Genomic DNA, 14,472 nt, shown 5'->3' on the forward strand with positions numbered 1-14,472 from the left:
TACCCCGTGACAATGCCAAATTTTACCAGCAAATATATCTGTGCATCTCACTGGCTTTAGAAAGTATTGTGCATAGTTCTTCAGAAGAATTTGGCCTTGAATATGTAAAACAGATTACATGTGAACCTCTTAATAAATGGTAAATGCTACATGTATTACATGTATGCATACAAACCAGGGCAGAAAATGTCAGAACTACTTGGAAGAGACAAGTACCACCCCTCATCTCTGGGCTGGGCTTTGAATTACAGCTACATTAACTTAACAGTCCTCCATCTCTCCCAGCACCACTCAGTCATTAAGACCAGAAATCCACAACCAAATTTTGTAGGCTTGGAAGGCAAGGAAGTGAAAGGGCTCACTTACGTGTATTTCAGAATGCCTTCTAACTTGGAAGTCCAAATGATCACGCTTTTATCAGCAGAGCCAGATGCAAAACGCTTGCCTAGAAATTAAATATAGTACTGAAACCCACACTTTTAAGAATCATTTTTTTTTTTTTTCTCTCCAAATACTCAGTTTAACCAAAGTGAATGCAGGAAGTTCTTTGTAATAGTTTGAGCTCTAGAGCACAAACAATAATGGATGCAATCTTGTAACTGACTTCACATTGCTGTACTTCTGCATCCATATGAAGCTATCCTGATCTCAATGGGGCACTGCAGATGTTAATATTATTACTCTCATGCAAAGCCCCACATAAGCCCTCACTTAACTACAGAGACATTATGTTGGGACCTATGTTGGTAACTTTCTTCTGCATCTAGGGTTCATAAAGTACTTTGAAACCAGAGAATGAGAGGCAAAGCATGACTGTTAGAACTCTTTGGCATTTTCACTGCTCAGTTTGCAATATGAAGAGGAAGAAACCAATTACTTTCCATTTTTACAAATTAAAGCATCTAAGGAAACGGCTCTACCTGCACCAGGCAGTGCCATGCTGCTGCATATTCAATAGTCTTTGCTCACCAGGTCCCAAACCAGAATTAGGAGCAGCTACCTTAGTTCAGGGCTGCAAGTGGGCTCTTAGCTTTATTAAAACTATTTTCATTTGCTGTTGAATGAATTAACCCACCTGCTAAGACAGATACATTACTTGTGTTTCAGGAGATGGTGCACACAGAGCAGCAGCTGGCACAGGAAGTTACTGGCATTGGGCATTTCCCCAAGAAACCAGAAGGTGTCACTTACCATCTTTAGCATAAGCCACACAGTACACTGTGTCTTTATGTCCTTTCAAAGGCTGAATTAAGGTTCCATCAGATGTATCATATACCTGTATAAATAATAACAATAAAAAAGAATAATATAAGGCCCTAGTCCTCCAAGGAGCTCTGTGGAACTGGGGCCTAGAAGTATAAGAACTAAACAGGATTTTAAAAAGTTTTCAAAGTGCATGGTGTTTTTTTTGCAGTTTCCCCATTCAGTCAGTTTCCCCTGTTTGAGTGAACTTTTTACATAGCAAAAAGAGACAGATCTTACTTATATCTACAAAAACATAAGTAAGACCTTAAAATCTGGCAGGAAGGTTTTAGAATAGTTCTGGTAGCTACAACTACTTTTTAACTTGTCTTTTGAAAGTGGCCAGTGTTTAAGTAGATGCTGCCTTTTAATATACTAAAGCAGGGGTAGACAGCTTTTTCCAGCCGCAGGCCAGAAGGATTCATCCCTGGCCAGAGGCTGATGAGTGCAGGGCCTGGCCACAACCACCGCTTCTGTCCCCCTTAGTGACACAGGGAGAGCACCCACAGCCAAACATCTTCATGACTGAATGCCACCAAAGCTCCATGACTGTGGACGAGTTGCAGTGTTTCCATGTTGCCGACCTCAACGTTAAGAGCACACATTTCTTTCTAAGCACGGAGAGCCAGGTATTATGTGATGGGAGAATAAAGGTTAAAGGATCATATAAACAAAGGTAATTTATCTAATGTTTTCAGGCAGCTAACTTGGATAGTGTTTTATAGTAACCCCTTCTCTTGTGTCATCAAAATCTTTTTAGGCCTAAAGGAGGGTCAAGTGAAATACAGCCCATGGGCCTGATCCAGGCCAAGCACTGTCATCTGGCCCATGGGGCCCCTCAACAAATTCTGCCCCACCCAGCTCTTCTGCCCACGAGGACGGCAGCAAGGAACTCACGTGTACACATAGCCCCAAAAGTGTACCCTATGGCCTCGCTTCCACCCTTGTGACCAGAAGGGCCCAGCAGGCCAGAGTGCAGTTTCCATGAGGGGAGCTGCAGCAGCAGCAACCCTGCACTCCCCCTGCCCCCACTGGCTCTAGGCTGCAGGTCGGGAAGCAGTGGGGGTGGGGCTGCAGCTAGGAGGGAGCCCCAAGTATGGGGCGGGTGGCAGTGCGGAGCCCGTGCCCAGAGGGATAGGGGGTGGCAGCAGCGCAGAGCTGGGGTGTGCAAGCGTGTGGGTCTGAGGGAGAGTACAGGATGTGGGACCCCCCTACCACCACTCCCTATAGTGTGCAGCCCTGGCAGACCAAGGGCGCAGCAGCAAGTGGGGCGTTGAGGGCGCAGGTGCCCAGCAGGACATGGCTCCGGCCAGTGCACAGTGGCAAAGCCTCCACTCACCTACCTGCATAGTCAGAGTTCCCAGCCACTCGCGTGCAGCCCCTCCATTTCCGCAGCAGGGAAGGAAGCCCCATGTACTGGAGCCAAGTGCCTTCCCTGTCGGGGATGCTCAGCAAGGGAGAGAAGTTCCAGGCTCTGGATATAGGCAGCCAGGTGGAGGCTGTAGTAGGCGTTTGACTTTTAGTGTATGATTTTGTTTTTTTTCTGGTTCTAAGATGGCACCCCCCCCCCCCAGGGGTATTTTAGGGGAGGGGGAGGTAAGGGGAAGGACTTCCAGTGGGAAAGGTCAAGGGTTAAGGGGCTGGGACTTCCAGTCCCAAGATGGTGACAAGGGGACGAGGCAACCATCAAGGAGCAGGGCTATCCATGCAGCCCTTGACAGTTCACCAAAACTCATTAAGTGGCCCTCCACGGGAAATAATTGCTCACCCCTGCCCTAAAGTCACATGAAAGGGTCCTCATTTAAAACAAACAAAACCCAAAAAACCACACACTGGAAAATGTTAGTATATTTTGAGGCCATCTATAACTGAAGGCCACTGACAGGTAATAGCAGATTGGGAAGGCAAAGAAAGAGATCTCTTGACAGTTATTTCAACAGATTAACTGAATGCGTGTCAAACCCCCACCGTATCACTGCCGCTGGGAAAACTTAAAGTACTCTCCTACCAGCAGTCTGTTTCCTGCTGCAATGATCAGTTGGGTCCCATCGGGTTTAAACGCAAGGTCATAGATGCTGCAAAGAGAAACCAAAAGGGAACATTTACAGGAGCATGAAACACGATAGGGAGTGACTGTGGAAACACGCCGCATTCCAGCACGGCCATGTCCGAGCTCCAGCTCCACAGAGCAGGTCTCGTGTCCCGTTATCAAATGGGTGACAATGATACATCTCCCCATGCCCAGGCTGTTTTGCCAGCCGACGGCCACCTAACAGACCAGGATGTGGGCTGCTCCCCGAACCCTCTCAGTCACCGCTCCTGGGGGCAGTGGCAGAACTGGGGCAGAGGGCAGCGCAAGGCTGAACCCGGATGGAAAAGGCCACCCACGAGGCAGAAATGTGCGGGGCCACAACAGAGCGGACAGAAACGCATCGGTGCAATGAGAAAAGCGCTATCGCACTGACCCCCATGCCCCTGGGCAGGGGGCTCCAGCTCCCTGGCTGGGGTCCCCCAGGGGACAGAGCAACAAGGGGAGCAGAGGTTCGGGAAAGGGGCGTGGCCACCTGAGACAAGGGGCGTGGCCACCTGGGACAAGGGGCGGGGCGCATGCGAACATTCGCTTCCCCCACCCCGACTCTTACCACTGCTCCGCCTTGTCCCGCCACGTCAGCGCCGCCCTCATGCCGGCCGCCGCCTCCCTCAGCTGCCGCCGTAACTATCCCCCTCCGCCAGCCCTCTTCGTCCTCCTCTTCGCTCCCGCTCCCGCCCCACCACCGCTGCCGCGGTTCCCTTTCCCTTGCCGCCGTTCGTTTATTTACATGGCAGCATCCCGGGCAACGCGCATGCGCACGAGGCCCACGGCGCCGACGGGATGGGGCGGGGGGGAACGGAAGCCAACGCCCGCAACGCGCAGGCGCGGAAGGCGGAGCGTCCTCGGCGGAGTGCGGGGGCGTCTCGGCCGGACGCATGCGCAAAATGTTCCTGGGCGGGGCTACTTGCTTTTGGCGGTTTCGGGCCGCGCGCGCGCGTTGCACAGGCTCGCGTGCCGTCACGTGACGTGGAAGATGCCGCGACATGGCGGCCCCGGAAGTAGGGGAGCAAGGAAAGGGCAGGTAGGGTTGCTATAGCAACAGGCGGGGCTTATTCCCACTGTCGTCCAGAGCCTGGCGTCGTGCGGGGTGGTGGCCACAGGTGATGTCACGGAGCGGGGAGGACCCGTAGGAGTGACATTAGTGCTGTGACGTGAAGCACACGTGACGTGCGGCTTCGCGCCTGCGAGGGGCACTGATGGCGGCTTTGCCCCCCGGCTCAGGACCTCCCCCCAGACAGTGCTGACCACCCGGGGTCCTGCACCCTGCTCTGGGCGTTGCTGCCGCCCTAAGGGGAGGTTGGAGGTGGTGCTGGGCCAGGGGGTCCTGAGCCCCACATGCTGCTGAGGTGTCCCAGCAAAGCAACCAAGTGCCAGGGTCCCACAGGCATCTTCACTGTGATCCAAGTGAGGGGCACAGAAGTGCCTACCTTGCCCCGTGGGGCCATTCGGGCACCACCTCATCTGCTGACAGAGCCACGACAGGAGCCTGGATCGGAGAAAGTCCGTGGAGCCAAGCCAGCGGGTCCTTCCTCTCTGGCCCATGTGGCACTGGCACGTGTGTCATGTCTTCAAATAACAGCATGCTCACGTGGTACATGACAGACCCCCTGGGCTCTCAGGAGGGTGACCGCTTATGTTCAAAAAGAACGTGAGGAGTACAGCTAGAAACCTGTTTTTCAAAAGATCGGTCTTGGCAGTTTTTTCTGGAGGGCATGAGATGGCCGAGTCCAGAATCGCCCACATTTATCTCCTTGTGGTTATTACAGAATACAGAACGAGGGATGGCTCATGTCCGATCCAAGATCAGAGCAACCGCATAGCTTTGTATGTATGCGCGTGCATGCATACGTACGGAGGTATACATATATATGATTGTTTCACATCGGAAAGGCTGATCATGCTGTTTATGTAGCTCTACGGACATCTGCTGTCAGAGAGTATGAGCATGAACTTGCGTATCAGCCTGCACAGATATTTTCCAAATATCTGTGCAGTGCCTGGCCATTGGCTTGCCTCACCGTTCTCTGGTTATTTTTTTCAGTTCTCTGTAGCTCCTGAAATATTGCAGTTCTGATTAGAAAACCTTTCTGGAAGGATAAATTTTCTTTTTATGTTTGCCTTCAGTGACCAAAGTGACATGCAAACAAAAGATGAAGGAAACCAATTAGTGACAGAGACAGAAGAACATTTTGATTCACAAATCGAAGGTACTGAGACCATAGCAGAGAACAGTCTCCTGCGTAAAGAAGATGCAGCTGTTGTCTCTGAAGTGGTTGTTGCATGTCACAAAGTCGTTCCAAATGGATGGGAGAAGATCACAAAGCAAAGAAAATCAGGCAAAACTGCAGGAAAATATGATGTTTATTTTATCAGGTAAACATTTCTAGCAATCCATCATTAAAGGGGCACAGTAATTTAAATGTTTGTGTCCTTGATTTACTCTACTAGACAGAAAGTATGTGTTGCAGAACTGAGGCTGTGCTGTTGCATGTCTTGGGTTCTGTCCCAAGTTGTCACACAGATTACTGTGAGGCTCAGCTTAAAGTCAAGAGAAAAGTTCTGCATGATTTAGTATGAGTCATGTAATGACTTTGTGCCTCATACTAATAAGATGCAAAGCTATAAATAAAACATTTATATGCCTTAGAAGCATGTTGTGAGACTGTAAAATGCTTAATCAAATATGTAAGATATTATCACAGTTTCTTGTTTTATAACAAGTATTTTTGATCAAATAGTAAAAGAAAGATTATCTATAAAGGTATCCAGCTAGTCTTCCTTTTCCTTAAATATTAGTTTAGCTTATTTCTTGAAACATGAGCCAGTATTTTAGCTTATGTTTTGAAAAGGAGGCTGCATTGCATTTTTTTTGGATTAAGAAACAGAAACAGTAAGTAATCACTGATCATATACCTTTCTTTCTCAGTCCTGAAGGAATGAAGTTAAGATCCAAACGTGCACTTGTAGAGTATTTTCATAAAACTGGAGAAACTGGTTTTAAACCACAAGATTTTGATTTTACTGCTCCTGCTCAAAGTAATACCAAGGTGAGAGCCAAAAAATGCAGTGCAAAAGCTGTGAAAACCGCAATGCAGAAAAAGGAACTTAACAATACAAAACAAGAGTTTAGTGCGCAAAATGGTAAAGGCGGTGGTAGTGTTCAGTTACTTCAGACTGTTGATGAAGAACAGGAAAACATTTCTTTCACGTCCACCCAAGGAACAGAAGACTTGGTCATTAAAGAATGTAAACCAAAGGATGATTCTTTGGCGCTTAAAGAAAATGGGATAACTGAAAAAAGAGTTCAAATTAAGAAAGCTAGAAAAAGGTCAGAAAAAAAGAATCCAGGTTGTACCCAGAACAAAAGACAGAGAAAAGTATCATGTAATAAACAAGAAGTTGAAATAAATAAAAGCAAAACATTCCAGAGAAAGAATAATGCTTGTGCTTCTGATAGTGGCGGAGCTGGTGATCAGAACTCAAATGATGTGGATACAGGAAAATGTGGGGGAGACTTGGGAAACGCACTGACTTCAGGCTCCCAATCAGAGGTGAATCTCGGACCAGTCTTAGCTCACTCAGAAGAGGCATTAGGAACCACAGTGGAGTTAGCCTGCTCAGAGAGGAGTTCTGTTGATATAGCTACAAAAGACTCTGAGGAAAACTCTGCAGAATCAGAATTTGGGCAAGGGAAGGATGAAATGCTTTTTCAGAGCCAGGACTTCACATCTAATGCTCAAACAGAAATCAGCAGTTCACAGCCTTGTGGCAAGAAAAATTTGACATCAGTTAAATTGCTGAAAGGTATACACCAGCGTTTCTTATCTCCTTTTGATACAGGACACCCCTTATTAGACTCAAGGCAGCTCTCGGAATATCCCAGCTGTTCATTTCCTCTTGTTTTTTTTCACTATGGAAAATAATACAGCAATTTTTCTGGTTCAGAGAATTCAGAAAGGCTACAGGTCAGAATGTTTTTAACACTGTGGTTTCCTATTCGTAATCTTCGGATTTCTCTTGTGAATCCTATCTGCATACTTAACTAACATTGTTTGGCACCCTGGAAAGAATCTCCAGGCAACAAAGAAAAATGCATCTACCAGTGATTTCCCACCAGGGTGCTACATTTCAGAGCAGAGCACTATTTTAGAATTCAGTCAATCATGCTTTTTAAGTAATAATAAAAAAGAAGTATGTATTTCAGTCTTCCCTATTCTACGATTGGCTGTAGCTAATATTGGTGAGGTGTGTTTTCATGGAAGTCTATGTAACTTTTCTAGCACTAGTGTTGTACAGAATCACATATTGCTGTGTCTAAGGGCACAGGTACACAAAAAGGTTACCATAAGGTGAAGGAAGGCAGGGATTTTCACGGTAGCAGCTTCTCTGTGCTAAAGCCACATGAAACTAACCCCTGGTAACTTTCTCCTCTCTGAAAGAGACGTAAGTTACTGTGGGATAACTTACCTATGCCACTAAGTCAGGCTGCACACACACAATTACTACACAGTAGCTCCTATACATTAAATCTCTGGCCTTGTTTTCATCATGGTAATTTGTTTGCAGTCTAGTACTGTAAGTGCTCTATTCATATTGAGAACTCGCTTGAGAAGTTTGTTTACTTTTAATTTGAGTAATACAGCTAAACTTGTTCAGCTTCCTTTTGGTGATAATACAATAATTCCTGGAGCAAATTTAGATCTCTGGTGCTCCTTTGTAGTCCCCAGGGGCTCACTACATTGAAGGTTTATGTTAAGGATGTGTCATTTGATGATTTTTTTAGCAGATGTTGAAATACACTAGACACTGGGGCACTGGCAGCAGTGCCAGTACAAGTGTTTGTATTTCATGCACAATATAGAGAGGAAAATAATGTGTGAAATATAACAGGATACCTCAGGTTTTTTTAGACTTGAGGCAACCCTTGTTAGACGAGTCATGCCTCATAAAATACCACTTAATTTTCCCTAGCTTTTTTGACCATAGAAAAGTAAAAGAACAGGTTTTTTTGTTGCAAAGAACTCTGTCATAACGTTTTTAATACCATGGATTCCTACTGAAATTCCTGTTTACCTCATGATTCATGTTTGCATACCTAAGTGTTAATATTGTGTAGCACCCCACTTCACCTCTGAAAGGAACTCAGAGTACCTCAGAGTACCTGCTTGAGGATTAATTTCTTAATTGTTTCTCCATTTGATCGGAATGCACATGATAATCCCAATGTCTTTTCTCCTTTTTAGAAGATTATGGCCCAAGAACACAGGTGGACAGAAGGAAAACCAGCCCGTATTTTTCCAGTAAATACAATAAAGAAGGTACACCAATCTCTATAGAAATAGACGCCTGTTTTGAAGAAGTAGATAGATCAAGAACGAGTATGGGAGAATAGAGTCTTTCCCTTCAGTGTTACTGGCTTAATCCAGCCACAGTTGGTCATATCTGAATATTATTCACACTTGATAGCTGTGTTGTGGAATATCTGAAAGGGCTTTTTTCTAATTTTTAACTCAACAGCACACAACCATTCTGCTCAATATTATCTGTCCTTCTTAGTTACTGTCTTAGTTGAGACATCCTGCACTAAACGAGGTACATTTTGGCCCTTAGAGCCTTTTCTTCAATATCAAATGCGACAGCCACATCTAGCTACCCATTCTGTGCTTAGATGATGCAAATGGCTGTAGGGCACCTCTAAGGCCTTCTTCATAGGGAGCCTCTATGCCTTGATGCTGATCCAGGTCTCCTTTACCTCCACAGGGAGAGAAGATGGGTATATAATGAGGGTGGGGCCTGGGTAAGCTGCAGGATACATCGTTTAGTCGGACATGTCCTGGCAGCTCTATACCGCTGCAGTGTTGAAACAGGTGTGAATTATGGAAGCCCTCATGGTCAGTGCCAGGCCACAGATGCCCTCACAGTTTGGTAAGAGAGAAGACATTAATTGCCTCCATGGGTCTGAATCTGCTCCAGTATCCTTTAAGAAATATTTGCTATATACTTTTCAATAAAGGTTTTCTATGTTGCCTTTGTGTATAGCTCCAAGCCCACCTAGGCGGAAGGCCTTCAGAAAATGGACTCCTCCTCGGTCTCCTTTTAATTTGGTCCAAGAAATACTCTTTCATGATCCCTGGAAACTCCTCATTGCAACCATATTTCTCAACAAAACTTCAGGTAAACAGAGTTATACAATGCAGAATTTAGCCTTGACAGAATAGTTTCGTTTGTAATTGTCTGTGCAAGTTCGTTTTGCTTATGTAAGGCCTGAGGTGGGCTATAGAGGGTGGCTGGTGTTACAAGATCAGAGCTTCAGCTAGTTAGGCTTTTATGATGATAATGAAAAGAGCAAAGTAGGTAACAATTCAAGCTGTATTAATCTGAAGAACTTTACCTGATTTGTAGCTCCTCCCTGGCAATGATATTCAAAATAGTTAGAATAGTTGCAAATGGGAAGTACCATCTTTATTCACCACATTGTCTCTGGCTAGGTAAAATGGCAATCCCTGCACTCTGGGAGTTTCTGGAGAAATACCCTTCCCCTGAAGTCACAAGAACAGCTGACTGGAAGGAAATGTCAGAGTTGCTTAAACCTCTTGGCCTCTATGAACTGAGAGCGAAGACCATTATCAAGTTTTCAGGTAATTTTGAACATTTTGGTAGAATGGCTCCCACTGGTTTAGGTCAGCCTTTTTGGCAGGCAAGCCACAAATTAGCCCCAAACTCCCTGAATGCCATTCTGATCCCTTTCCTTTACCTGAGCTGCTGCTCACCTTTTCGCTGCCTGACCAGGCTGTTGCTACTTGTCCTTTCCTCAATCTGCCGCATGTCACATACAGAGGCTGCACATGATATCCTGTAGCACCTGTGCCTCAAGGTGGCCGCCACTGACCTAAATAGATGTCAGTAAGGAAATGGCATTACAACCCCAGCTCTGGTTGTTTTGAATTCTCCATCTGTTGCTAATGTAAAAAACTTAAGGTTTTAGAGGTTTTATATAAAGTGGGAACTTTGGTTGTTTTTAATGGGGAAAAAAATCAAGCGTTTGTCCAGATTTGAAGTATTTATTGGTATTTTCTTATAAGGCTTTTCAATAAGTACGTTTGTCTTCATGTGGTAAAGGATGGGATTATTTTCTCTAGATGAGTATCTGAGCAAGCGATGGAAGTACCCTATTGAACTGCATGGAATTGGAAAATATGGAAATGATTCCTACAGAATCTTTTGTGTTAATGAGTGGAAGGAGGTAAGTGATGCTGCCATTCAGATAGGATCCAAAGTTTGTCAAAGGCAGCAAGAGTCTTGCCTTTGACATCAGCTGACATTGGCTTTGTTCAGCATAACTGTGGGGATTAAAAACAAAAAGACAAAATAATCCATTTTCAGATTGAAACAAGGAAGAACTTGCAGAATACTTTTAAGGCCCTGATCTTAGAAACACTTGCTCTTGCCCTAAATTTGTCAGTTTTCTTTAATTCCCTGCTTTATTTTTACATGTCTTGGATCTGCCCTGTGCAGAGGTCTGGGTATCCTTTCTACATGTCAGCTCTAATGCCTACTGTCTCCTCTGACTTACCTTTATTTCCTCTCTCTTCACTCTGTTCAAACTCCATACCCTCACCAGGCCTTTCGCGTGCTCACAAGTTGTTGGGCATGGCAGGTATACTCAATACAGCAAGATTAGCATATAACTTGGCTTCTCAGTTGGTGCAAGTACTGTCTTGTAGGTGATCAGACATTATTCCCCTTATTTCAGGAACATGCTGCACTCTTATCCTTGTTCTGCAGGTTGGAGCTGAGTGTGGAGGCTTCTCAGGGACATGCTTCAGTACTGCAGAGTGTTTTAATACAAAACTTTTTGATTAAACATTAAATCTAATGCCTGGATTATCTTTCAGGTACGCCCACAAGATCACAAATTAAATATATATCATGCCTGGCTCTGGGAAAATTATGACAAACTGAGTCTTGATTGAAAATTTTGTTCAACTAGCTTCAGCATGTAACTCCTTGGATCTTTCTTCATATTCCAGTAAAATGAAGTGGAAATGTCTGCTCTACATACTTACAGTTCTGATCATTGAGTGCTTGGATCCCAGTATTTTTGTCAAATATGTTTTGCAGTGTATGTAATTATTGTAATTAAATGTTGATAACTATTTTTTTTATATTTTTAAATAAATGTTTCTACTTTTTAATAGCAGTCCTTTCTTTCAATACAAACTGAACTCCCGCTGACATCAAACACTGCACATTAACAGGGTCCTTCCCTTGGCTGAAAAGTCTGTGACTTTATTTTTCTAAAACGTTGTTTGAGTTGCTTTACAGTCCAGGTAGCAGGAAATCTTTGTCCAGGGAGCACAGCAGGAAGATGCTCTGTCTCTGTGGCACTGTTTATCGCCCCCACCAACACCTCTGCAGAAGTCTCCAGATGGGAGGAGCTGAGGTGGAGCCAGAGGACATGAGGAGCAAGGGGTTAGTATGGAGCCATGGGACCTCCCAACAACCAGCCCTGAGGATCCTTGAAGAACTGTGACTTGTAGAAATGAAACATGGAGCCAAGCTCAGGGAGGTGCATCTGCTGGGTTGCCTGTACCAGGGAGAAGAAAGTAGCCGGCAGCAGGGGACAACTGGAGGAATCATTTCTGTGAAACCATGATTAAGGCTAGCACCTCCAGACTTCCCAGGCTGCTGCTGGGTCCCACCAGACAGCTACTTTAGTTAGCCCCACACAGCCAGCATGAAGGAGCAGTTTGTCTTCAGCTGTTTTACATTGGTCAAGTTTTGGAAGATGCGGGAGCCCCCACAAATTTAGTTTACCTCTTTAGTCCTAGGTTTCATTCTCAGCCCCAACTACCCTTCTGTTAGGCTGAACAGATTCAAGCTTGAAACAGTTGAGATAACAGTGCAGTGTGGGACTTTTGCTGATCTATGTTTTGGAAAATAACAGCACTCTTCAAACCTAAGTTTGAGACCTAAACTCTTGCATGCTCTCCTTTTAAAAAAGAGGCCTTTGGCTGTTCTAAGTTTTTTCTGAAGTTTGCAGATCTGAGATAAAAGACAGGAAGGTCAGGCCTGCCCCCAGTTCAGAGTGGAACTGCCAGGGCAGCCAAGGATCTCCCCCAGTCTTCCTGAAACCACTGAAAAAGTTCATAAAAATGGGGTGATCACCTGTAAGTGTGAGGCCCAATTTGGCGTGTGCTTAACTTGAAGCAGAATTTTAAGCTTTGTTAGCTGTAAAGCTAATTTATAAAGAAGATGGAGATTTTTTTTTTCTCAGGGGGGGTTGGGGAGAGGACTAGGGGCAATGACCTCAAGCTGCAGCAGAGGAAATTTAGGTTGGAGATCAGATTGTTTTGACTATGTGGGTGGCCAGGCCTTGGAACAGCCTGCCAGAGAAGTTATGGAATCTCCATCCTTGAATGTTTTCAAGAGCAGATTAAACAGATGCTGGAATTGTGTAGTCAGGGATGATCCTGCCTTGAGCTGGGGGCTAGACTAAATGAACTTGTGATGTTCCAGCCTACTTTCCCTTGATCCTATACACTGAGTACCTGTGCTGTGAAAAGAACCAGCTAGTGTCAAAGGTATTTTAAAAATTGAAGGGAAATGTATTCTTTCTAAACAGAAAAATTTGTGATGTCACAGGAAATGTTGGTCTTGGATAACTTTGTTTATACAAACGTATTCTGCTGTGACACAGAAAATGAATGGTACATATTTGTGTCAAGCATGAGTTAGTGTAAAATCCATCTGCAATGTCTCCTCTGAGCAACTGGGGAAGGATTAACCAATGGCTGTCCTTTTTTGACCTCAGGAGTAGGAAAATGTAAAGAAGTCATGAGAACTGGCTTCAATTGCCTTTCAGCTGAAAGTATTGCCAGATGTTTAGGCTGCATTCAGTTTTAGCCTGGGGATAGTACATTAGTGGTTAGGGCTACAACCAAGCACTTACCAACAACCTGTAGTCCTTAAGTTTCATCTCCCCAAGAGACCACATATTGAAGAATACAAAATTCTCACAGGATGAGACAACACAAGTTGAAAATTGCATTAGATGAAGTGCACCAAGTTTTGTTTCCTTTCTCTGGGACTCATTAACGGGTGGGTCCTTAGCAATGAACTGAAGCCAGTACAGCATATGGTATTCAGCATGTCAAAAGGTTTCCAAGGAACCATCTAGTACAGGGGTTGGCAACCACCTGCACAGGTGCTGAGCATGGCACATGAGGCCATTTTGCTCAGCACACCATCCCCATCCTCATCCCCATCCCCAGTTCTGGGTAGCTGCTGCCAGCCATGGAGCCTGGGCTGTTCCCAGCAGATGGCAGCTGTTCGTAGCCAGCCTGGGCTCTGGGCAGCTGCAGCAAGAAGGCTGTGAACAGCTGTGCCAGGCTCTACAGCTCTGGCATCAGCTCCATGCTCCTGGTGCCTGCGCATGCACCTCAGAGCAGACGGCAGGAAGGCTGTGCTGCCTCAGGGCCAGGCCCTATCCCTTGTCCCTTCTGCACCCAGTTAGCATGGAGCTGATGCTGGAGCTGTGGAGCACAGTTGTTTGTGGCCTGCTTGCTGCAGCTGCCAAGCCCAGGCTGGCTACAAGCAGCTGCTCTGGAGCCCCCCATCAGCTCTTGCTGGCAGCAGGGGAGAGGCTGAGGTTGTGCTGCCTCAGGCCCCCCCACCCCACTGTCCACTCCAAGGCAGGCATGCAGCTGTTTGCAGACTCCCGGCTGTAGCCAGCCCCAGCTCTGGGTAGCTGCTGCTAACTACTGAGCCTGGGTTGCTTGCAGTAGGGTTTGCAGCTGAGCCCACCCAATTCCTACCTGCTCCAAGCCCAGCACTGACCCCGCCCCCCTACTGTGATGAGACCAGCACTGCCCCTTGCCAGGGAGCACCACACCTTCGCAGGCTTAACTGTGGAGCAGGGGAGTGGTTGGGCTGATGGGAAGACTCTGGGCTAGGACCTCGGCTGGCCATGCTGCAGCCTGGGGGTTGGCTCCCCAGGGAAGCACAGGGACTTTGACAGGCCCAGGGCATTGTTGGGTTGGACTTCACCTGGTGGCCCGGCAGCCTGGCTGCGCACCCATGCATCTGGTTCTGTGTACACACAGGTGTCTGATTCTGGATGTGTGTGTGCATGCGTC

General features: G+C 46.0%; 2 protein-coding genes across 6 annotated transcripts in view; one reads left to right on the top strand and one right to left on the bottom strand.

Moving 5' to 3' along the window:
- The window catches only part of IFT122 (intraflagellar transport 122), a 38,138-nt gene extending 34,058 nt beyond the window's left edge, over positions 1-4,080 (bottom strand). For 2 of the 3 annotated variants that reach the window (XM_019536555.1, XM_019536558.1), the window contains exons 1-4: positions 3,885-3,979; positions 3,251-3,317; positions 1,192-1,276; positions 367-445 (exon numbers count right to left, since the gene is read on the bottom strand). In XM_019536555.1, coding sequence (XP_019392100.1) covers positions 367-445; positions 1,192-1,276; positions 3,251-3,317; positions 3,885-3,925 — 272 coding nt within the window. In that variant the 5' untranslated portion in view covers positions 3,926-3,979. Of the gene's footprint in view, positions 1-366; positions 446-1,191; positions 1,277-3,250; positions 3,318-3,884; positions 3,980-4,061 lie in introns of those variants that run through there. The other variant, XM_019536556.1, reaches the window with a different exon arrangement.
- Positions 4,081-4,231: 151 nt separating this feature from the next.
- Positions 4,232-11,529, top strand: MBD4 (methyl-CpG binding domain 4, DNA glycosylase). Of its 3 annotated transcripts, none has more exons than XM_019536559.1 (8): positions 4,233-4,355; positions 5,459-5,707; positions 6,261-7,138; positions 8,578-8,652; positions 9,374-9,508; positions 9,823-9,972; positions 10,474-10,577; positions 11,230-11,529. In XM_019536559.1, the coding sequence occupies exons 1-8, from the start codon at positions 4,318-4,320 to the stop codon at positions 11,305-11,307; spliced, it is 1,707 nt and encodes a 568-aa protein (XP_019392104.1). In that variant the 5' UTR covers positions 4,233-4,317; the 3' UTR covers positions 11,308-11,529. The 3 variants fall into 3 exon arrangements, with proteins under 3 accessions (XP_019392106.1, XP_019392104.1, XP_019392105.1); XM_019536560.1 differs by having other exon boundaries at positions 4,299-4,355; positions 5,386-5,707; XM_019536561.1 differs by lacking the exon at positions 8,578-8,652 and having other exon boundaries at positions 4,232-4,355.
- The last annotated feature ends 2,943 nt before the right edge of the window (positions 11,530-14,472 follow it).

The sequence above is a fragment of the Crocodylus porosus genome, unplaced genomic scaffold, assembly GCF_001723895.1.
Source record: "Crocodylus porosus isolate Cpor-Errol unplaced genomic scaffold, CroPor_comp1, whole genome shotgun sequence".
In the NCBI taxonomy this organism is placed as follows: Eukaryota; Metazoa; Chordata; order Crocodylia; family Crocodylidae; genus Crocodylus; species Crocodylus porosus.

Excerpts from the sequence above, each read along its gene's own strand:
- MBD4 (XM_019536559.1), top strand. The coding sequence starts at position 4,318 with ATGGCGGCCCCGGAAGTAGGGGAGCAAGGAAAGGGCAG. Across the intron at positions 7,139-8,577 it reads ATCAGTTAAATTGCTGAAAG|AAGATTATGGCCCAAGAACA; the intron begins GTATACACCAGC and ends TCTCCTTTTTAG. Across the intron at positions 9,509-9,822 it reads ATTTCTCAACAAAACTTCAG|GTAAAATGGCAATCCCTGCA; the intron begins GTAAACAGAGTT and ends GTCTCTGGCTAG.